A 24,582-nucleotide genomic window follows, 5' to 3' on the forward strand; every position below is an offset into this window, starting at 1 on the left:
TTCTCTTGAGATGCACATAGACTGCATTCTTTAATCTTTGAAGTAAATTATTAAATTGGAGCCTATATTTACCATTCCCAAAACAGCTGACCTTATACTTTTTATTGTGACTTCTGCTCCTTTTTCATTTCAATGATGGAGAATATTGTTGTTTCTCTTGCCAAAAAAGTGGGCCTTTGGCTCCTAGTGCCTCTTTCTATTCCATACATTGGATTTGCTTAGGACTCAAGGGAGCACTTTGTCACACAAACATGTCTTTTTGTTTATCAGACTTGTTCAGATGGGCCACATAAAAGGCAGAGGGCTTCTCCATATATTTTAACACTATGCAGTGTGTGCACTGTATGGAAATTGTTTGACTTTTTGGATTCTGCTCTAAATTCTGAGATTTTGTATCACTCTAAGAGGTTCGTTTTTTAGCAGACTTGATTTGCTAAGTATTTTGCTGAGTATCTGGCAAGTTGTAGACCTAAGTTTTATGTTTGGATTGATCTCACTTTTAGGAAGTGCTTTGTAAGGTGTTCACGCAGCAATGAATGTATTTTGACATGTTGTGTACAATTCAACTTTTAGACTTGCGTTTGATCAAGTCCTGCTAACTGAAAAATCTATTTAGTTAATTCTTCTTCTGCTAAACTACTGGGTAAATATCTCTTGTCAGAATGTGTGAGTTAAGGCTTGCTCATTTGTCCGTTTCACACCCCCCAACACACAGTGGAACAGGAAGAGAGATAAGGAGTTTGGTATTGTGGTTTTAGCTCCTCTCTTATTCTTTTTCTGTAGTTTCAAAAAGAGGGGAATGAGAAAGGAGCAGCTGCAATTGGACTTATTAAGCCTTTACTTCCTCATGTGCAGATTGATAAAAAGGGGGTTGCTTCTGCTTCTAAAATTGTTCTCTTCTTTCTATTCCCTTTTCTGCCTTGAACTCTGTGCAGGTGAGGCAAGGTTTCATTAGTAAGCACAACTTTGGTAATGAATTCATTATGGATGCCTAGTTGCTGTCATTCAGATACCTGTATAATGGCCTTGTCCTGATTGGGATGAGGTAGATACTGTTCTTCTAGTTCTTTGACAGAACAGCGGAAACAGATGTCTCTCAGTAATCCCCATACCTACTATTGTTCATAAGTACCTTGGTACAAACTCTAGGGTGGTTAGGTCTTACTTTTCATTGCTAGTCATGCAAAACATTTGGACAGTCTTGATGCCAGGCTGCTGGAGGCCCAGCACTGAGCTCCCCCATTTGCTCCCTTATGGCACATCATGTGCTTTCACTGATGCTGAGGGGTCAAGGTTTGCCCCAGTCAATTTGGCCCTCATTAAGTGCCTGTCCTAGCCAACCTCTGATGTCACCCTTGAATTTGGGAGCCCCCCAAAGGCTTGACTTTAAAACCTTAATTGTCCAAGGAGTGATTGAGGAGTCAGAAATTTAGAAACCTATGGTACTTTACAGTTTGTTTTAGTTTATCAGTTTTAGTTTATCAGTTGCAAGTTTTTCTGATTTTATTTACGTAGAAGAAAATATCTCCTGTTTTTTCTTCAGAAAAGGAATCCTTGATGAATACAGTCAGATCACCAGTCTTGTAACAGAAGAAATAGTGAATGTTCATAAAGAGATCCAGACGTCTGTTGAACAATTAGACCCCAGTTCAGAGTACAGTAATTTCATTGAGGTTCACAGGTAAACTATTCATGATTATTTTGTTGTCTCAGCTTTGAAAACACTAATTGGCTCCAAATAGTATGCAGTCTGGCAGTGATTATACCTGCATGAGTGACCATGTGTGATGAACACGCAAGTGCGATGGAGTGGTTCAAATTGTCATGGGGAGCTGCTTCTCAACACACAGTTTGCCATGTGTAATTGCATCCAAAGCAGAGCTGAACATATTAATTTGGCCCACTTTGCAGGCATTCCACTCTGCTGTTATTCTTCTGTACTGCTGTGTAGTTGGACAGTACTGGAAATTCTCTACTGTCAAGAGACAAGCCTTATGAAAAGGAGAAGGAAGGGAGGGCAGAGGTGGAGGAAGCAAAGAGCTTTGCCAACCACTGCTGCATAGAACATAAAATTATGCTGCTGGAAAGACAAAATGTTTAGGAATATATTATCTCCAAAGTACTCTTGAGTTGGTTGTTTTTTCTTAGTTAATAACAATTTATTAGTAAGCAGAATATTTTTATACCAGTTTTCAACAGAGTAGTTCACAAAGTGGTTTTCAAAGCAAAATAAATCTATAAATGGTTTCCTGTCCCCAAAGGGCTCATAATCTAAGAGATGCTGAAGAAATGCCAGCAACAGCCACTGGAAAAAGATACCATATTGGAGTGAAGAGGGACAGTTGCTGTTCCCCTGCTAAATATAATAGGACACCACTTTAAAAGTGGGCCTCTGCCCAGTTAGTAGGGGTTCATCCCCTTTCATATAAAATACAGGGTGACCCAAAAGTAGGTGGACAGTAGGTGGAATAAATATTATCATTTACTGTCCACCTACTTTTGGGTCACCTTGTATATTGGCCTGATCTTACACACATTTGATGATTTTACTTTTCAAATTAGGGTGTTGGTATGAGGGCAAACAGCAGACACCTTTTGATAATTTCACTACTTATTGGTAACTCACTGGCAAAGCAAAATGCAAAAACTCTGTGCCAAAGTATGTTACTTTCAAGGTATATGCTGGCCCATTTTTTTCCCTTGGTTTAAAAATAGTGTTGGGTGTATCCATGGTGGGACAAAACTACATAGTGGGAGCTTTAACATTTTGCCCCCACCATAGTCCTGGATTATATACTTCCTGCATATTTTTTAAATAATTACCATGGTGTGCAAGTGGGGGTTTGCTCCTGCTGTTTTTAAAGACGGATGATCAGTGCACGTTCTCTTAATGTGATGTATTTTTGGCTCTCAAACTGATAGAAAATAAACAAGTACAACTGTGAATCATCCCTAGTTTCTAGGACTGGGACTGTTCAGGCTCTTGAGGAGATCATGTAGGCCCAACCGATCGCATAGACTTCTGCTGCAAAGTGTCCCCACCCTGTTTTCTCTTGTGACATTATCATCCAGAAACCTTCTGGCTTGTCTCTTAAAAAGGCAGTACACAACAGGTAGAACAGTAGTGAATGTACTCGTAGTGAATGCCTGGTAAGAGAGCAGGGAATGGGAGGGCTAGAAGACTGAGACAACAGACTGAGAAGACTGAGAAAACAGAACATGATATGTAATGAGCAGTGTCATTGTACAGCAGAAACTTTTTAGTTAGGCCAAAGAGCATGGTGTGATCTTGAAAGGTTACAGCCAATGATCGAAAAGGTAATTCAGCCAATCTTATGATATGTCATGCAGCTGTCCATCCTGGTATGGTGGGCTTTGTCAGCTTAATCCTACTCCAGCAACATGAAAGATAAATGTTTGTTACTTCCTGCAGACACAGTATCTGAGAACCATGCATTTCTAGAAGTAGCCTGTCTCCCATCTCTGGCAATGCCTGGAAAAGGATATCCTAGTTGCTTACATGAAATTTCTCTCATTTAATTTGTATCCTTGCAAGGACACAAACTGCTGTGGGGTGGACACAGGAAAGGACACTGTCTTGTTAGAGTTAGATACATTTGGGGGAGGCCTTGCAATGGTGTCAATTGTTTAAAAATATGAAATTAATGAATTGTTTTTTTATCCTGAAAGGATACCAGATGTTGCACAACCAGAAATAGAGTTTGATACATCTTTGTTGGAAGAAAATGAAAATCTTCAAGCTAATGAGATTATGTGGAATAATTTGACAGCTGAAAGTTTGCAAGCCATGTAAGTAATTTAAATGCCTCTTTTCTCTTCTATAGCAGAATAAATTATATAAAATTGGATATGTGTACTGTAAAATGTGTTTTTCTTCTAATATATAGGTTTGTGAAGAATATGGACTTTGCTTTCTTTTTTTGTTAGCAAGGAACTTATTAATGAGGTACTGGACCAAGTAGATTAAGGTTGGATAACCAGTAGGGTTATGGGAGCATGGAATAATAGAGGGGGGGGGAAGCTATGCGGGCTAATAAAATTGCTTTTCCCCACTTTCTATAAGAGTTCATCATAAAAAGCACTGAAATAGCATGACACCAATGTATGATATTAGATGAAATAGCTGCTGCCTTAAATGCCCCAAAGCTGTGATTAGCCATGGTTTCTTAGTGGGTGCCCATGATATGTATACATGCATGTGTGATCATCTTATTGAAAAGGGAGCCAAATTCTGCCCTTTGAGGAGCATAGTAGTGACAGCTTCAACCTAGTGAGGAAGTCCTGCTTCTTACTGGACTTTTAGAAATACCCAGGGACAGGGGTATTTCCCCAGGCTGTACCATGGTGCTTACAAAGTGGAGCAGTGCCAGACTGCCCCCTTTTTCTTATTTTCTTCCCCGGGGAGGGGGGGAGGGGAGTGGGTAGAGAGAGAGAGGATTTCAGTAACAATAGCTTCAGCCTGGTGAGTCAACCCCTCCCCTTCCTTGGAGTATTTCCCCAAGCTGACCCATGGTTCGGTTGCCTCCTTCAGGTTTTACCACAAAGTTGAGAACCCTCTTCCCTGTTCACTGTCCAGTTCATGATGGGGTGGGGCTTAGATTGGTAGGAAAATAAGTTGGAGGGGGTTTGGATAAGAGACTGGAGGCTACAGAACTGGTGTTTCTCTGTCTCTCCCTCTGCCCCACCCCCGGCCTGTTTCTTGCTTGGTGGATGGGTTGTTGCACTTCCGGGGTGTTTTGGGGGTTGTGCTGCTTAGGGTTCTGGGAGGGGGATTGTGCATGGCTTTTGGGTTGAGGCTGCAGTTTTAGAGTGAATACCTTTGTGTGCTTTTTGTTGCTCTTTGTTTTAGCCAGGTCCCTGCTGTGGGCATGTGTCTGTGGTACATGGAGGGGTGTGCGTAATGGAAACCTAGTTAGATAAGTTGTGGTGGAGGCGGCAGTGGGGTCTCACCAAACTTTCAGATGATGCAGCAGCCAGGGCCACAGGGACGACAAAGAACGGTTGCAGTAGACCAAACTATTTCCCTTTCCAGGTGCCCTCTGCCGCAGTGTGTGGGATTTGAGTGCCCATGTTAGCATGGATTAGGATTCTGTTGGTGTACTGCCCTCTTTGGTGCTCAACAGTCTCTCTGTTTGAGCTGGGGGTGTGGTGGTCTCAAGTTTGGCATTGCAGTGCACTGGTTGTTGGTGCTGGGGGACTTTAAAGTTCATGCTGAAGCCCCAGTGTGAGACTTGCTAAGGATGTCATGGCCATATAGCAAGTGTTGACCTGACACAGGTATTTTTGCCCTAGCATGTATAGCTTGGGCACACATTAGATCTGGTTTTCATTACTGGGCAAGTGGGTGGTGATCTAGGAATGAACGAGATTAAGATCACTGCTGTTGACAGATCATTACCTGATATAGTTTAGGCTGGATGAGCCTTCTTATCTCTGCAGTGACAGTGTGCTGTTTCAGATGGTCTTCCCCCAGAGGCTTATGAATCTGATTGACCTTTGGAATGAGAAAATGGCCAGGGCAGTGGATCGGGTTGCTCCTGAGGAGCCTTGTTGTTGAGCCATGGTGCACCCCTGGTTTTCTGGGGAGCAATGGGTAATGAAAGTGTTGGGCAGACATCTTGAGTGATGGCGGAGAAAAATTTACAGTAAATCTCACTGAACGAGATTTCGAGTTCGAGAACCCACTTAAGGGCCTACTCTCTGGCAGTGATTGCAGTAAAGAAGGTGTTTTTTCTGCCATTGTACAAATTCATGGTAAGGCCACATCTGGAGTACTGAATCCAGTTCTGGTTGCCCCATCTCAAAAACTGGAACTGGAAAAGGTGCAGAAGAGAGCGACCAAAATGATTAGTGGGCTAGGGCACCTCCCTTAGAAGAAAGACTACAACATTTGGGACTTCTTGGTGGAGAAAGAAGGCACCTGAGGGGGGAAACATGATTGAGACATAAAATTACAGATAGAGAGAAGTTCTTTCTCCTCTCACACAATACAAGAATGAGGAAACATCACTAAAATTGTCTGGTGGGAGACTCAGCAGAACAACAGGAAATATTTTTTTACCCAGTGTTTAATTAGTCTGTGGAACTTCTTGCCACATGATGCCATGATGGCTCATGGCCTAGATGTTTTTAAAAGAGAATTGTGAAAATTTATGGAGGAAAAGTTCATCACAGGTTACATGTCATGACAATTATATGCAATCTTGGTCGTATTAGAGGTATCCTATCTCTGAATGCCAGATAGAAGGGAGTGGCAACGGGATGTAGGTATTGTACCTTACTGTCCTGTGTGTTCTCTGAGGCATCAGATGGACCACTGTGGGATTCAGGAAGCTAGACAAAATTATCCCTTGGCCTGATCCAGCAAGGCTCTTCTTAGGTTCTTATGTATGTTATCTAGAGGTGTGGAAACACTTAACCAAGGTCTAGGATCAGTGGGGGACTGGAGGCAGGCTAAGAAGCCGAATTTAAAGCAAAATTAATGTACAAAACAGAGGTTCTTTTGATGTAGTTGTTGGATCAGCAAAGCATTCTGAATGTGGAAGCACTCCCTCTCCCGGTACAGGTCTGTACTTGGGGTACTTCTGGCCTCCTTGCTGTTTCTGGGTGCCCAGTTGGTGATGGTGTCCCAGGGGGCACTTGGCCCAGCTTTGGTTGGTGCACCAGCGGTGGCCTTAGCTGAATCATGCAGATCCTGATCACAGTGGTCTGTGCACTGGTGACACTGAGACTCTATTTCTGTAATGCGCTCTACACGGGGCTGCCTTTGAAGGCTGTTCAGAAACTGCAGTTTTGTGCAGAATGTGGTGGCCCATGTGATGATTGAGGTGAGGTGGTTTGACTTTGTTAGACTGCTTTTCTTCCATCTGTGTTGGTGGCTGATTTGTTTCTGAGCACAATTCAGTGATGGTTTTGACCTTTAAAGCTCTTCACAGCTTAGTGCTGAAGTACCTCAAGGACAGCTTGCTTCCATATGAGATAGTTAGCTTGCCCCCTGAAGTTATCTGGGGGTCAAAACAATATTCAAGATGGAAGCATTTTGGGCTGGAAAGAAGAACCTATAGATTTTTTTCAAAATAGGTCCTGGTAGTAGGTGGTCTTTAAGGTAATCTGGCCCAAAGAGCTTTAAAGGCCAAAACCAGTGCTATAAAGGGAGCTCAGCAGCATATTGGCAGCTGTTGGAGTGGGCAGAGAATAGGTGAGAGGTACAACGTATGACTGCTTCCAGATTGTAAACTAGCCACCACATTCTGGATGAATGGAAGTTTCTGAACCATCTTCCAAGGCTGTCTCATATAAACTGTACTGCAACAATTCAATCTGAATGTAACTAACATGGATTGCTGAAGTTAGCGAATCCTTTCAGGGCTACAGCTGGTGAACCAACCAAAGTTTGTGTGTGTATTCTTGGTGATAGGTTTGAGTTCAGAAGCACCCCCAAGCAGTGTTCTTTTGAGGGGAAAGACAATGCCCTGAACACTGCTATGTAGAACAAATATATTTCCCAACACAATAACTTGCATCTTGTCTGGATTATATTAAATATGTTGCCTTCATCCATCCTAGAAGTGCTTCCAAACAACAGTTCTTGGTTCTTCAGGAAGTATAGTTAAGGTGTATCTACTCTGGGACATTAATACTGGAATTTTGTTTCCCCAGTTGGTTTGAAATTGATTACAGATGAGGAGCAGAAACAGTCTTTCAGAGACTTTGCAAATATTGAAATCCAGCATTTAAGGAAGGCATTTTTGGAGAAAGGGTATTTGTGCTGTTACCAAGCAGGAAAGTGGCAGTATTGTGAGAGGAGTATGTATATTTAATTAGTGAGTGTGCATTCTTATTCCATTGTGTGTTATATTATACTGTAACTGATTAAAGTGTGTGGGGGTGGCGGCATTTTTTTGTAAGCATCTGTCAGAACAGATGCTGATTCACTTTTTAATATGTTCTGTAGAATTGCCAATTATACCATTTTTAATATCCCTTTCCTAAATCAGCAGGTTTATTGTAAAGGAAATTACCCTTTTAATAACCATAATTCCTAGCTCTGCATCACAATATCACATTCATTAGCAGCCATTTAGCAAAGAACTATTCCCTTTGCTGCTTTATGAAAGGTTGCTTGGCTGACTTTAGATGTTTCAGTTAACGTTTTGATTTTTTCCCTTACATTAGATATTTTTGATCTACTAATTAGTTTTTTAAAAAAATGCAAGAATAAGGCAGTTATTACTTATTCTGATAGAGTGGGTTATCCCCCTCCCCCAAATACAGTTGTACAAAGAGAAACAATAGGACAAAGTAAAACCGAAAGTAAAATTCAGGAAATGAATTTTTTAATTTCCCCAATGAAGAAAAAGTCATAATTGATCTTAAAGTATATACAAGAGAGTGAGAGAGTCAAATCGTAGTCAAATAGTTTTTAACTTTAAAGGAGGATTGTAGATAACTGCAATGCATTAGGAATTAAAGCTAATTCCGATTATACAAGCTGTTCATTTGTTTTATTTTTTGTAGTTCAGGTTTATAGGCGCTGTTGATTCCCTTGTTTTTCTTTTTTCTTGGATCTCCCATATGACATGGTTTTGGTCCCTCCATTTCACCCTAAGCTGCACCCTCTTCAAGTCCCAAAAAGCCACTGCAGAGGATCTTTAGAGCCATGTGCATTGTAGTTTATGGGGCTACTGTCTTTTTGAAAAAAATAGAAACATCTCTCCTTCTGTTCATGCTTCATAATTTTTGGATATAACTTTTAGGCTATAAAACGTCTTCCTTGCCAGCTGTGCATCTTCTTTCTGTTTTCATTGAGCACTATTTACAAATAAAAACAAAATTGTGGACAAGAACAACATGGGCTTTTCCCCTTCCATGTCTACTACCTGTGTCAGAAGTTCTCCCTATCTTCTGTTACATGAGGAACGAGGTATTGGCTTGGACTAACACAAGTAAAAATATTAAAGGAAAATCAAGGTTTTGTTGTTCATTTGAATGATCTTGTTGGGGAGGGCCTTTCTCTGTGTTGTGCAATATTGATATTGAGAGCTTTGTAGGATTAATGGTAGAAGTGGGGGAAGCTGGAGATGAATAACTTAATATGCTTTATAATCTGTTCTATTTTACTTGACATTGTTCTGGGCTAACACATTATTCAGGTTCTCAATGGATGAAGATAAGCTGTATGTTAGTGTTAAATTGGATAAACTGTTTGGGTGTGATGAATCTTGCCCCAGTGCAATCAATTGGCCTAAGTGAATCTTCAACCTGTTATGCCTCTGTGGAACATTCAAAATGATATTTCTGCTGGAACTACAAGTGTTTTATTCCTAGGCTGTAGTTCAGGATTCAGAATATTTGCAGGTAACTATGGCATGAATCCAAAGAATTGCTTGACATGACTGCTGGTATATTTGACTTATTCCTTTTAAACAGCAGATCTTCATGCTGTCTCCTAGATTTGCTTTTTAAACTTTGCATCTAAGCCTGGAATTTAAAATGTGCAATACAGGTTTGGTAATGGGTCTTAGAAGTTTGTTTAACCTTTTATAAGTACTGGACAAATAAGGTTTCTAAATGCCAATTTTCTGGGGGGAAAATTACCAGGACCACTACAAAATAATTCTTGCCTATTTGCATGAATATAATAATACCACTACCAGGAAGTCTTTGGCAACACGCAAAAGAGTTCCTTGTGCAAAAGAAGAATATGCTTTATAAAAGTTGTCCCAGACTTATCTGTCCAAGTTGGGGCCTTATTACATTAATGGGATTGTATATAGTATCACAAATAGTCTGTTCTCTTCCAAAGTGGAGAAAAGTGCAACTAGTTCTGCCTTTCAGCTTCTCTTTTCTGTTACCGTTAGTATAATAGTATGTTCTGGGAATCTATTTTACTTTCTTCTCTATCAAAAGTATAATATAAGTTGCTGTCTCTGATGTCTGCATTAGAATCTAGGAAAAAGAAACTGATGCTTAGCATGCAAAAATTTACCTTTGTGATTAATGCATATATAACCTTGCAATTAAATCAATAGGTTGAAAACAGTAGTAGAAGAGCTGTTTCAGACTCAGCAGACACTTCAAAACAAGGAGGAGCTGGTACTGAAGTTAGAAAATAAAATAGAAGAATCTTCTAAAATCTATGAGAAAAAGTCTGAGTGAGTAGAAGGAACTTTATAAGAGTCTCAGAATTCTAGCATGCTATTGACTAGTCAGTCATAGGCACCAGAGACCTCACAGTTGAAAATCAGCTTTTGCCCCTGGAATGGTATTGGATAGTTTCCCTATCTAATTTATTAGATGTGTCTTGTTAGAGGATTCTCAAACACGTGGGACCCAGATTTTCTGCAGCCATCCTGCTGATTCTGTCTTTCCTCATCTCTTTCAGCCCCCTTCCATGTTCTACCCATTGAGATCTGCAGCATCAAGCCTTGTTCTCATTCTTTAGTATGACATTCTAGGGATAATGTTTCCCCCAGACTGCTCCCCATCCTACTGCTCTCTTTTTTGTTGTTAAGTGCATGTTCAGACTAGAAGTTGGTCAGTTTTCTTTTCCTGTTCTAAAAGATCTCAGGAGCAGAGTTTCTGTGCATGTTTTGGTGTGTAGTGTCCCATTCTTTTGCTGTTAGGGAGCAGTAGCTTTAAACCACAGATGTGTATCTCATTTTTTAAACCTAGAGCAGGGGTGTCCAAAACTTTTGGCAGGTGGGCCACATCGTCTCTCTGACACTGTGTCGGGGGCCGGGGAAGAAAAGAATTTTCATTTAAAATTTGAATAAATTTACAAAAGTTTACATAAATGAATATATTAAAGATGAACATATGAATGAATGAAGATCTTGCAATAGCTCAAGGCCTATAAAAGGCCTTGCACAAAGCAAGGCTGGCCTTTCCTTTGCTGCCACTACTGCATCACAGACATGAAACAACAAGCAGTGGAGGGAGCCCTCATCCCACAGCTCACGTGAGAGGTCAAACAGTTGCCCTCACGCTGAGAGCAGTTGCGTTGTGCCAATGTGGGCTCCAACAAAACTCCGGAGGGCCAGAAGCTCATTGGAGACTGGGGGCTCCCTGAGGGCCGCATTGAGAGGCCTTGAGGGCCGCAAGTGGCCCCAGGGCCGGGGGTTTGGGCACCCCTGACCTAGAGGAAAATTGGTGATGGCTCCCCCCCCCCCACATTTAATTCAGAACTGGGCTTGGTGAAGTGAGATCCCCCCCCTCGTAAAACTTCAGTCTAGTTCAAACTGATGCTTCCGATGCTGTCGGAAACACACTGTGGTCTGAATCCCTCTTTCCAACTCACTCACTGTGAATCCCTGGGCCCTCTAAAGCATATTATTATTCAACGTGTATTTTGACAAAAGCGTTAGTAATTCCAGCTACTTTCAAAATTTTGTCCTTTGATTTTATCTTTGTTCTTTTCAGTGTTGTGCTTTTGCTAAGTCAGAAGCAGTCACTGGAAGAATTGAAGCAAACAGTTCAGCAACTGAAATGCACTGAAGTCAAGTTTGCAGCCCAGAAAGAACTGCTAGAACAGAAAGTGCAAGACAATGATGGGAAAGAGCCCCCACCTGTTGTGAACTATGAGGAGGATGCCCGATCAGTCTCATCTATGGTAAATCCTATGCTGCTTGCATTATAATAGCATGAATGCTTTACCTGAATGCTTTACCAAATGGAATTGGAGATATTGTTGACCATTAACCATTGGTTATAGATATAATTGTATGCTTTTGTCCCATTACAGTTCAGAGTTACTTGAATGGTACTTTTAGTCTTTTTGGGAGTCTAGTGAAGCTGGTTTTAACAATGGATCAAAATTCACTGATGGTAGTCCTATCAGTGTCTGTCAGCAAAGCTAGCCAAGACTGTAATTTGCTTATTCAGAAGCAGTTTTGCCAGATTTAGATGAAATCAAGCGAAGGATGGCCATCACCACCAGTTCTTGCTTATTTGCTTCTGTCTGGGAATATTGATTACCACTTGTTAATATGGAGGTAGTTGAAATGGGGCAGAGTGCACATTCCCATTCCACCTTAACAACTATCCCTGCAAAATCCAGTGACTTTTTTCAAGGTCAAACAAGGTGCAACCCTGTGTCAGAAAAACCAACCATTTATGAGACTGAGAAAAAGCAACTTAAAAGCTACATAATTGATTAAAAATGGATTTTAAGAGACTTCACAGATAACCACAAAAGCTGTACCAAAATAAATGATGTGCCTACTCACTTAATGGATATATTTGATACCCTGAACCTATATTGAGTGTACTGAAAGAAAATTGACAAAAGGCGAATAAAAAGTAGAACCTCCTCTTTTACCCCCGTCCCTAAGAATGGGGAGGAGGCTTCTAGAGAGACAGAGAGAGTTTCAAAAGCACAGTGTTTAGCAACTTGTATGACGTCCTGCAGTTTCATGCAGCATTTGTAGAACTAGCTTGAGACGTTGACCAACAGTTAGTCCTTACTTCAGGTACATCACATAATGCAACCTGAAATTTCCCAGTATATAGGGAGTTAAAGAGAAATGCATAAGTAAGATTCTAGGCATCTCCTGGGAAGGGAATTCTCAATACTTAATCCTCTTATCCACTGTATTATCAGAATGCTAATTGTCTCTGTTTTTAGTATATTAATGGTGCATCCTTTGTGTGAATTTGCACATTGATATGGCTCATCCTGGAGACACTGGGCTTTGGAAAATATAAATGCAGACTTTTGACTCCAGAACTTGTCATAGTTACACAATGGCATGAATTCCTAGTCACAGTCAGGGACTTGAAAATCGCATTCCCATCTTTCTTGAGTTCATGACAAGTTTGATTGTACCCAATATGTTCCAGACTGGGTACGTTGGAGTTCTCAGCTTTATGTTGACTGCTGCAAAAGCAGTGCCCACAGTTCCTATTATTGTGCATAGATGATTCAAGAAAAAAATAGTTTAAAAATGTTTTGGTGGTGACATCTGAGTGGACTACCTATGGGATTTTGTTAGCATAACAATTGGTTTTTTAAAGTGATGGTCTTAAAGTTCTGTTTCCCCAGATCCATATATTATACTGTATTTAGCAACAGGCAGAAAACAGGTATTTAGCGACAGACAGAAAAATTTAAAAGAAGGGTTCATTCTTCTTGGTGACCAAGCATCAGTATGTGGGAGAAAGTTGCTAAAAAGTACTAAATTTGCTTTCTCCCAACACATAGAGTTTTGGTATTTAGGTTTGGAAAAGGAAAAAATATATTTTTGTCTTTGGCTCTGTATTGCATGAACACCTGATGCAAATAAGAATACAGCTTGATCCTCGACATCTGCTGGGGTCCTGTTCCTGGAAACCCCATGGATTCCAAAACCACGGATAATCAAATCTGCGGTCCAGCTGCTTTTCTGAGTTGCGGGGAGTGTGTGTGCGGCCTCCCTGCACCTCAGAGCCTTCTGGCAGGCACTTCTGGTTTTTGTGAAAAGACCTTTTGGTTGCATCCTGGAGGTCCTTTGTGGGTCCTCAAGACCCAGGTTTGGAACCCACAGTGAGTCAAATCTGCAGATAAAGAAAACCGACTGTGTGCATTTGATAAAGGGTTTAGTCCTATGGCCCATAGGACACCCTTGTGTCTGTTCTCAAAAAAGTGTATGAAACTGTCTTAGAGGCATAACTACTGTTCCCCCCCCGCTCCTTTCTCTTTGCTCCCTTTTTCAGTTGCCAGAGTTGCATTCATTCTTCTATTGTGATGCATTATTTATACAAGGTCAGTGATGTACATGCTCTATTGGACAAACTAATTTGATGAGAGCATCTTCTAGTCTAGAAGCCTGCAAGGTAAATTAGGTACAACACAGCAAAGAAATTGATAGTAATTAAGGAGGATAGAGAAAAGATTAGGAGGAGCTGAAATATTCATTTTGTCAGGGCCAGTGTAGCCTTAAAGGCAAACTAAACAGTTGCCTAGGGTGCCAAAATTCCAAGGGCACTGCCTCCCCTATATTAATGTCTTGGAGAAAGACCCACTGCCTGGGACTTCTGGAGGAGATGCAAGGTGTGATTTAATAATGTGTTAACTGTATGATAGTCCCTGAATTTTCTAATTTGCGTATCAAATGAGAAGAATGTAGGGAAAAGTTTGCATTGTTAAGTAAAGCTGGAGTCAGTTCACTAAATGTCACTTGGAAATTACAGTTTGCTAAATAGGGTGGAGTAGATAATAGGGCAACATTTTACAGTGTGGTACTAAGGAATAAGTAATATGGTGCCTAAAGCAACTTTCTCCCCAGGACAAATAACAGCTTTGGGCTGAGGGTGATCATTCGTTTGTTCGTTTAAAAGACTATGCTCAAAGTGGTATATAACAATAAGAATTAAATGATAAAATACAATTAATAAAATCATTTAAATAAAACCATTAAAACAACTTAAAACTGTACTGGAGCATTTAAAAGGTGTAAAGGGTAAAAACAGCAATAACGTCAAAACAGCAACAAAAGACCTATAGGTATTAAGTTAAAAGGGGTTCCTAGGAGTTTTCTCAAATGCCAAGTGACAGAAATATGTTTTAAAACTCAACTGGAAACCATATAAAGAGGGGACTGTCCTCAGATTTTCTGGTAGTTGGTTTACAGACAAAGTGCTACTACAGATAAGGCCCAGCACCTTGCCAACATCTCCTTGGCTTCATATGGTGTCCTAATCAGGAACCTATCTGACCGTTGGAGGACATGCAGGATTACATGGGGGAATGCAGTCTTTCAGATACCCTGGACCTATAGGGTATAGAGCTTTAAAAGTCATCACCAACACCTTGAATTGTGCTCAGAATAGAATAGGTACCCAGTGTAGCTGCCAGAGTAATGGCATGGTAGGCTTAACCCACTGAGCTCTGGTGACCAGTCAAGCAACTGCATTATGCACTAGCTGCAGCTTCCAGACCATCTTCAAGGGTAACCCAATGTAGAGTGTGTTACAGTATTCTAAGTAAGATGTTACTAGGACATGGGCCATTGTAACCAGGTCTGGCTGATTCTAGCACAGTCTCAGCTGATGTACTAGCCAAAGCTGGGCAAAAGCTCCCCCTGGTGCCATATGCTCCCTGGGCACCCAGGGTCAACTGTGGATTCAGGAGGACTCCCAGGTTACCAATCTGCTCTTTCAGAGGGAGTGCATCTAAAGTAAGTTGTAGATTGAGTACTGGCTTCACTACCTTCTGTATCAGGAGGACCTCTGTTTTGTCTGAATTTAATTTCAGTTTATTAGTCCTCATCCAAGCCCCAGTTGCTCCCAGGCAAGTCTCCAGAACTCTGAAGGCCCCCACAAAAACTGGTGGAAAAGAGAGAGACTTGTGTGTCATATGCATATTGGTGACAAACAACTCCAAATCACTGGATCACCTCCCCCAGTGGGTTCATGTAGATATTAAACAGCATAAGGGACAAAATAGATCCCTGTGCCACCCCATAAGTCTACAACCCCCAGCCTTACCATCTGGGTTCAATCTACCAGGAAGGAGTGGAACCACTGCAAAATAGTGCTTCTAAACCCTAACCTTGTCTAGAAGGACTTCATGGTTTATGGTGTTGAAGACCACTGAGAGGTCCAGCAGGATCAACAGTGATGCACTCCCACTTGGTGCAGATCATCAGTCAAGAGGACCAAAGCCATCTCTCTATTCCATAGCCCAGTCTGAAATCAGATTGAAAGGGATCCAGATAATCCACTTGCTCCAGAATTCCAAGGGGCTGAGCTGCTACCACCCATTTGATCACCTTACCCAAAAATGTGAGGTTTGACACTTGGTCAGAAATTATCAAAGATTAGGGAGGATTTCTTCAGGAGAGGGTGAACGACTGCCACCTGATGTTTGTCTGGACCGCAAATCACATTGAAAGTGTTTTAAATCTCCCCTTCAAAATAATCCTAAACGTGGCCCTTTGACTACTAGTTAGAGAACCAGGAAATGAAAGGTAATCATAGAGTGGATTGTTTCAAAACCCCAACATATGCTCATGCAAGAGAGTGAAATTTTCACTGATGGCCTCCTTCCCTCTCCTGCCCCCCTGCACACCCTGAAAATCTGTTCATTAGGGTTTCTCAACCCTTGGGAGCAGAATTTTGGGTGCTGGGTAGAGAAGGGGGTTGGTCCCCCTTCTCTTATGTGAGCACTAGATTGCACAAATGGAAGGTGGGGTTTAACTACAACCCCTACAATGTGTTCAACATAATGTGTTGCATAACATAACTTTTGCTGTCAAATTAGATCAGCCCTTTTTGAAAGATTGAACCCAACAGTGTAGCACCTGTTTTAACTGACAAAGTATGCCACGTTTTGTAGCAGTGATTAGCAGCAACAAATTAATTTGTTTTGGGAAAGCCAGTAAGATTTGTGTGAATGCTTCTATCACTAGATTGCGTCTGATCTTTTGTTTCTTGACACAAACAGGAACCCATCCTTTAACAGTAGTGCCTAAGAAGCAGAAAAAATTAAGCAGCTTCATGCCTTGAACTTTTGTAGATGCTGCCTTTACAGTTTTGATATGAGTGTGCGCAACCACAAGGACTAGAAACATACGAAAGCTCAGATTCTGAAGAATTCGGCTTCTGTAACAAATACCACATGGAACTCCAGAAGGCCAGATTATTACAGTGTTTCTTTGGACAGTAGTACTAAGGTGAAGTGACAGCTTTGAATCCATGGGAAATGCTCTTCTTCTCTTTGGTCTGAACTGAGCAGAATATGGATTTCTTATTCAGTTTTGGAACCCTTAATAAAACTATTAAAAATCTCTGGACATGCAGATCAAGTTGTATTTTGTTGTTGTTAGTACTATCTGTGGATGACATGTTACATAGACTGAAAGGAAGGTTTTGTCTGTCCTTAATTACTTACAGTATAGTCATTTATTCTTCTTAAACCTCTATGAGATGAGGCTAAAGACAAGAAGTGGCTTGCTCAAAACTATAAAATGAACTTATGGTAGGCCCGGGATTTGAATCTGGGCCTTCAGCCACAGCAAATGCCATACCACAGATTTTTTTCCCCTCCGATTCCATACTAACATTATTTCTTCTTCATGATGGTGCAGAATAGTTCTCATAATAATGTTTTTTAATGCCTTGTGGTATTTGCAAGGTAGAGAAAGCATAGGGGTTCATAAATTACTTTCAAAATTGAATTTAATTATGTATTGGCAGCAGTCTCTGAGAGAGATTTTTGCATAAACTAGCTGTGTAAAAAAAAAAAAATTAACAAGCCATTCTGTGGTGAATGTTTAATTCAGAGTGACATTTGGTGGAAATGTCAAATATTTGTTTTGCTTTGTTCTGTTTGTATTTGTCACTTGATAGAAACATCATTTAGGGCAGAATCACATATTATACTGCTCTCGCATGTTTTCCAAAAATGTGCCTGCAATATAATATGCAATAAGTCATTTCTTCCTTGCATCAAGCCTTTTTTGGTCTTAGAGCCAGACTGAGGTAGAAATTTGCCAAGGAGAACTAGTGGGTGTGGGAAGGGTTAAGTACTCTGACTGACTGAAATGCCTACCTGAATTCAAATAAGCATTACACAGGCCTACAACATGGAGGGTCAAAAAAACCTTTTTTCCAAATTTATGGTTTTAAATGAATTTGGGATCTCATTCAAAAAATGGCATCAGTTTTGCCCTATTATGTCTAGTTTCGGCGACGGCATAGCCTCATTATTGAATGGTGCAAGCAGTGTCCTCATGAGGAAGCCTCAAAACTGTTGCCATTTTTGGAATTGGCACCCCAAATATACCTAAGAATAGGTCTAACTTTTAAGGCAGCAAAATGTGTGTTGCCTTGAGTTATCAGCCAGTTAGGATCCTGTCTGGGAGAATTTGGGGCATTCTTTTTTTAAATTGTGTGCCTGGCGGATCGGTTCATCCCCTCTACATGATTATGAACTCCTCCCCCCAGGCAATTAAAGAAAATGCCCTGAACACAAAGGGAGGTGTCAGGGCATGTGTATGTTATGATTATGTCTGTCTTTGATCATATGAGGGTAGTTAGTTAGGGTCAGTCTCTTCCAAACCGGTCAGTTGAGACAAACATAGTGTGTTTTCTCTGTCATATGTAGTTCCACTCTTGGTTCATTTAAAAGAAAGAAAAATGATTAGGCAAAATTTTTCTTTAGATTGTGATTGTGATATGATGCCAGTTTATTGAATTTTTTCTTTGATAAAACCCCTCTTAAATTACTGCAGATACTTGCCTATAAGTAGATCCCACAGATAAGTGGAGGGCAGGTTTTGAGCCAACAATCATGGAATTTTCTATGACCCTCGAATAAGTCGGGGGTTAAACTTAGGGGGTGTCTGACTGTAGTTTTGTCTGATTTTACTCGAGGCCAGAACCTTGTTAAATAACCTACCACTAATTGTTACGTAAGAACTGTAGTCTCTAATTTATTAAAAACATAGTAAAAGATCATAAGATACATTTTTATTCTTTTAAAATTCTGGTCATCACCTTTTTGTAAGCACTATCAGAGTAAGTGTACTGTAAACAACATACCAGTAAAACAGTGGTTCCCAACCTGGTATTTATGTACTCCCAGGGACATTCAGTAGGACCTTTAGGGGTACTTGAAAACGAATGGAATAATGGTAGAAAAAGGCAGGTCATGCTCCAGAATGCCTTGCAAGACAGGAATGCCTTGCAAGGACCAGCAAGGCAGGAAGGGAGATAGCTAGTTGTCTGTGAAAGCCCCACCAATAGCTAGTTTTGGGTCATCAATTCATGTATGAACCAGTGATTGAAAACCAGCACAGTAAAAAAGCTGAAACATAATATGGAAAGTGATCAATCACTGAGAATTTCTCAGCACACTTCTGGTGCAAAACAGTGCAAAGGCAGAGTCTTCTGTTCTTCAGCAGATAAAAAGAGAAAACACTGTGATAAATACATGAAATCTGGGCTTTCATAGAGAGAAGATGAGGGCTTGTATTATTAATTACAAACATTTTGCTAATATGAAGGGTACAATTTATGGAAATGGGCTGCCAAGGGATATGCAAGTGAAAAAGGTTGGGAACCACTGCAGGAGATGCATGAATCAAATCCACCTTTAAGGTGTCTGGTTCGTTAAGCCAGAAGCTCTACGTACAACATACAACCCATAACACATAATTGGGAGTGTGCAATTCAATTCACAGCAGAGAGATGCAGCTGCATATATTTGCAACCCTTTTTACTCAGAAGTAGACCTACTGCTTTCCATGGGTGTTATTCTTAAGTAAGGGTGCATTGAATTGTAGCCTGCTTCAGATGGAAAGGTATGTTTCAAAAAACAGACCTGCTTTGCAAGCATTTGCAAAGCCGAACCAGGCTGCAGCAGAAGGAAGGAGAATAAAAGGTTAACAAATTGCTTCTAAGGAGCTGTGCCTGCCTGCTGCTTGAAAAACTTGGCACCTGTCTTCTGCTTGAGAAACAAGACTTATCAGACTTGAAAGGCTTTGTCCTCTGATTGACCCGGAGATAAGGCAAAGTGATAATTTGAGCTTGATTACTTGGCAAAAATTTCACCTACTGTATTCACCATATATGTCTACGGTATGCTGGTGATTAATAATCAATAATGTTCTCTCTTATCTCATCATTCTGGGCTGCTTAATCATTTTTTAAATAGCTCTGCATGGCATATCAGATGTAGTGTTCATTCAGGAGTCTTTGTTCAGTTATAAACCAATTTTACTCTGCCATTTTCATTGCAAAACAGATCATCATTAAATGCTTTCAGTCCAGTTATTCTTGACTTAAACCATTAGAAATGCTTTGCACTGTTCTGTGTTGCAGTCAGCAGTGTTTTTATCTCTTTGTGTTGAAGGAAGAATATAAATTATATATATAATTTAATAAATAAATTAGCCTTCAATTAAAACTTTTCAGTAGCAAACCGATTTGTCCTTGCTGTCTTATCTGCTTCAAATTGAATTAAGTAGTTTCCATTGGAATATGCAGTTTAAGTTTAGAGAGTTTAGATTCTTGATTAGATACCTGAGGGCACAATCCTGACTTCACCTTGGGCAGGGCCAGTCCCTTGTGTAGGCCCAGGAGGGTTGCAAATGTACCTTAAGGCATGTTTGTGCCTCTTTGAGAGTCTGCAAGACTGGCACAGGGACATGTGCCAGCCTGCAGATACTGAATTCAGCCTCTGCTCTGACTCAGGCAGGGAGAGTTGCTTTGGCCGAACTTGGCTGACACAAGGTTCTGAGGAAGAGGTGGAAGTAAGGTGTTCTGGGGCAGGGGGCGGGGGAAGACGGGGAGCAGGAGGCGGGGTTGGGCCCCTACCAGGCCCATATCTGGCACTGGATACACCACAGGCCTTCGTTAGGCACTGGGGAACGTTTTGGGACAAGCGGGGCCTGTACAAGAGGGACGGGCTCCATTTGAACCAGAATGGAACCAGACTGCTGGCGCATAACATTAAAAAGGTGGCAGAGCAGCTTTTAAACTGATCCCTGGGGGAAGGCCAACAGGAGCCGAGGGGCATCCGGTTCGGGACTCCTCATCCCTATGGGATGAGGATGGGAAGGTTAGAGAACAACAAGACAAAGGCAGGGTAGGAGAAGAAATTGGCAAAGGTAGGGTGATGGGATGTGATAGACGGTTTGGCACAATGAGAGGATGCGGGGACAAAGGAGCAAATAAGCAGCCCATCCTGGGGCATTCCGTGTATAAATGCTTTTATGCGAATGCCCGCAGTCTACGAGCAAAGGTGGGAGAACTGGAATGTCTGGTGACAAGGGAAAATATTGACGTAGTGGGCATAATGGAAACCTGGTGGAATGCGGAGAATCAGTGGGATACCGCAATCCCGGGCTATAAACTCTACAGGAGGGACAGGCAGGGGCGTGTTGGAGGTGGGGTGGCCCTTTATGTTAAGGAAGGGATAGAATCCAGCAAAGTAGAGATTGAAGGTGGGTCCGACTCCACCGTAGAATCTCTGGGTAAAATTACCAGGCTTGTGCAGCGATGTAATACTGGGGGCGTGCTATCGTCCTCCAGACCAGAAATCTGATGGGGACCTTGAAATGAGGAAACAGATCAGGGAGGTGACAAGGAGGGACAGGGTTGTAATCATGGGGGACTTCAATTATCCTCATATTGACTGGGTCAATTTGTGTTCTGGTCACGATAAGGAAACCGGATTTCTTGACGTGCTAAATGACTGTGGCTTAGATCAGCTAGTCAAGGAGCCCACCAGAGGACAGGTGACTCTGGATTTAATATTGTGCGGTACGCAGGACCTGGTTAGAGATGTAAACGTTACTGAGCCACTGGGGAACAGTGCTCATGCTGCGATCCGTTTTGACGTGCACGTTGGGGGAAGAATACCAGGCAAATCTCTAACAAAAACCCTTGACTTCCGACCGGCGGACTTCCCTCAAAAGAGGAGGCTGGTTAGAAGGAGGTTGAAAGGGAGGGTAAAAAGAGTCCAATCTCTCCAGAGTGCATGGAGGCTGCTTAAAACAACAGTAATAGAGGCCCAGCAGAGGTGTATACCGCAAAGAAAGAAGGGTTCCACTAAATCCAGGAGGGTGCCCGCATGGCTAACCAGCCAAGTTAGAGAGGCTGTGAAGGGCAAGGAAGCTTCCTTCCGTAAATGGAAGTCTTGCCCTAATGAGGAGAATAAAAAGGAACATAAACTGTGGCAAAAGAAATGTAAGAAGGTGATATGGGAGGCCAAGAGAGACTATGAGGAACGCATGGCCAGCAACATTAAGGGGAATAATAAAAGCTTCTTCAAATATGTTAGAAGCAGGAAACCCGCCAGAGAAGCGGTTGGCCCTCTGGATGGTGAGGGAGGGAAAGGGGAGATAAAAGGAGACTTAGAGATGGCAGAGAAATTAAATGAGTTCTTTGCATCTGTCTTCATGGCAAAAGACTTCGGGCAGATACCGCTGCCCGAACGGCCCCTCCTGACCGAGGAGTTAAGTCAGATAGAGGTTAAAAGAGAAGATGTTTCTGACCTCATTGATAAATTAAAGATCAATAAGTCACCAGGCCCTGATGGCATCCACCCAAGGGTTATTAAGGAATTGAAGAATGAAGTTGCAGATCTCTTGACTAAGGTATGCAACTTGTCCCTCAAAACGGCCACGGTGCCAGAAGATTGGAGGATAGCAAATGTCACGCCTATTTTTAAAAAGGGAAAGAGGGGGGACCCGGGAAACTATAGGCCGGTCAGCCTAACATCTATACCGGGTAAGATGGTGGAATGCCTCATCAAAGATAGGATCTCAAAACACATAGATGAACAGGCCTTGCTGAGGGAGAGTCAGCATGGCTTCTGTAAGGGTAAGTCTTGCCTCACGAACCTTATAGAATTCTTTGAAAAGGTCAACAGGCATGTGGATGCGGGAGAACCCGTGGACATTATATATCTGGACTTTCAGAAGGTGTTTGACACGGTCCCTGACCAAAGGCTACTGAAAAAACTCCACAGTCAGGGAATTAGAGGACAGGTCCTCTCGTGGATTGAGAACTGGTTGGAGGCCAGGAAGCAGAGAGTGGGTGTCAGTGGGAAATTTTCACAATGGAGAGAGGTGAAAAGCGGTGTGCCCCAAGGATCTGTCCTGGGATCGGTGCTTTTCAACCTCTTCATAAATGACCTGGAGACAGGGTTGAGCAGTGAAGTGGCTAAGTTTGCAGACGACACCAAACTTTTCCGTGTGGTAAAGACCAGAAGTGATTGTGAGGAGCTCCAGAAGGATCTCTCCAGACTGGCAGAATGGGCAGCAAAATGGCAGATGCACTTCAATGTCAATAAGTGTAAAGTCATGCACATTGGGGCAAAAAATCAAAACTTTAGATATAGGCTGATGGGTTCTGAGCTGTCTGTGACAGATCAGGAGAGAGATCTTGGGGTGGTGGTGGACAGGTCGATGAAAGTGTCGACCCAATGTGCGGCGGCAGTGAAGAAGGCCAATTCTATGCTTGGGATCATTAGGAAGGGTATTGAGAACAAAACGGCTAGTATTATAATGCCGTTGTACAAATCTATGGTAAGGCCACACCTGGAGTACTGTGTCCAGTTCTGGTCGCCGCATCTCAAAAAAGACATAGTGGAAATGGAGAAGGTGCAAAAGAGAGCGACTAAGATGATTACGGGGCTGGGGCACCTTCCTTATGAGGAAAGGCTACAGCGTTTGGGCCTCTTCAGCCTAGAAAAGAGACGCTTGAGGGGGGACATGATTGAGACATACAAAATTATGCAGGGAATGGACAGAGTGGATAGCGAGATGCTCTTTACACTCTCACATAATACCAGAACCAGGGGACATCCACTAAAATTGAGTGTTGGGCGGGTTAGGACAGACAAAAGAAAATATTTCTTTACTCAGCGTGTGGTCGGTCTGTGGAACTTCTTGCCACGGGATGTGGTGCTGGCGTCTAGCCTAGATGCCTTTAAAAGGGGATTGGACAAGTTTCTGGAGGAAAAATCCATTATGGGGTACAAGCCATGATGTGTATGCGCAACCTCCTGATTTTAGAAATGGGTTAAGTCAGAATGCCAGATGTAGGAGAGGGCACCAGGATGAGGTCTCTTGTTATCTGGTGTGCTCCCTGGGGCATTTGGTGGGCCGCTGTGAGATACAGGAAGCTGTACTAGATGGGCTTATGGCCTGATCCAGTGGGGCTGTTCTTATGTTCTTATGCCTGTGTTCCAGCGCAAGATAGGATTGCACTGTGAGTTACATTTGGCATTCTATGATAATAGTGTTACAGTGCACTTAGTTTCTAAAAGCACCGTATATAATGCTGGAGCCCACTTTGCTCCGAGACCTGTTAAGCCGGAGCGCTTGGTTTTCAGCTAGTTTAACCTTTGGTTTCTATGGGAGTTGATTATGTGTAGTGAAAGTGTTTGCTCAGTTACTGTTTGCTTCTTGGAGCATTTGTGCTTGCTGCCCTCACCTCATCCGATTTTCAAATAAAACAGAATTTCTTGGTTCACTCATTTACCTTCTCTTTACAGAAAGTGGAGGAGAGGTTTGAGGGATGGATTGTGCAAGTTTTAGATTCACCCTGATCTGGAGGAAATGCAACATCTGTACATGCCATGGCTTGCTATTGGGCAGTATTTTATATTCATTCTTTTGTTGTATTTTGAAAACATTGTCATTGAATTTGTTCAGACCCACCTCTATTATATAGTTTTCCATATATGTCAATGTGATGTCATGTCAATGTGATGTATATGTCAATGTGATGTAGAGCTTTGGTTTTTCAAACCAAACTTTGGACTTGCAGGTTGGGAAAGGTGATATGAAAGGCACTGCCACTATACTATATAAATATATGGTAAATCATTAAGAAACGGGTCTCTTAATTCATGCATGCTGGGACTAAAACTTGGTCCAGGGTATGAAAAAGTTGTATCTACTGGTGTAGTGGGTAGTATATTAGACTTGTATGAGAGCAGCTTGACATCTTCACAACTGTTAAACTTACCAGATGGCCTTGACTAATTTGCTGTTTGCTAATATAAGCTTAAATATTTTGAAGAGGATGAAATAGGGTAACCTGAGTTTCTTGCAGGTGAGAGGTTGG

The 24,582-nt window shown here is 41.8% G+C and overlaps 1 protein-coding gene across 2 annotated transcripts in view; it reads left to right on the forward strand.

Annotated features, from left to right (window-relative positions):
* Window positions 1-24,582, forward strand: part of FER (FER tyrosine kinase) — a 189,641-nt gene that overhangs the window by 25,132 nt on the left and 139,927 nt on the right. The window contains exons 6-10 of one of the 2 annotated variants that reach the window (XM_066614735.1): window positions 1,544-1,681; window positions 3,691-3,810; window positions 10,053-10,175; window positions 11,443-11,632; window positions 16,445-16,731. In XM_066614735.1, coding sequence (XP_066470832.1) covers window positions 1,544-1,681; window positions 3,691-3,810; window positions 10,053-10,175; window positions 11,443-11,632; window positions 16,445-16,459 — 586 coding nt within the window. In that variant the 3' untranslated portion in view covers window positions 16,460-16,731. Of the gene's footprint in view, window positions 1-1,543; window positions 1,682-3,690; window positions 3,811-10,052; window positions 10,176-11,442; window positions 11,633-16,444; window positions 16,732-24,582 lie in introns of those variants that run through there. The other variant, XM_066614734.1, reaches the window with a different exon arrangement.

This window comes from Tiliqua scincoides, chromosome 2 (assembly GCF_035046505.1).
Source record: "Tiliqua scincoides isolate rTilSci1 chromosome 2, rTilSci1.hap2, whole genome shotgun sequence".
In the NCBI taxonomy this organism is placed as follows: domain Eukaryota; kingdom Metazoa; phylum Chordata; class Lepidosauria; order Squamata; family Scincidae; genus Tiliqua; species Tiliqua scincoides.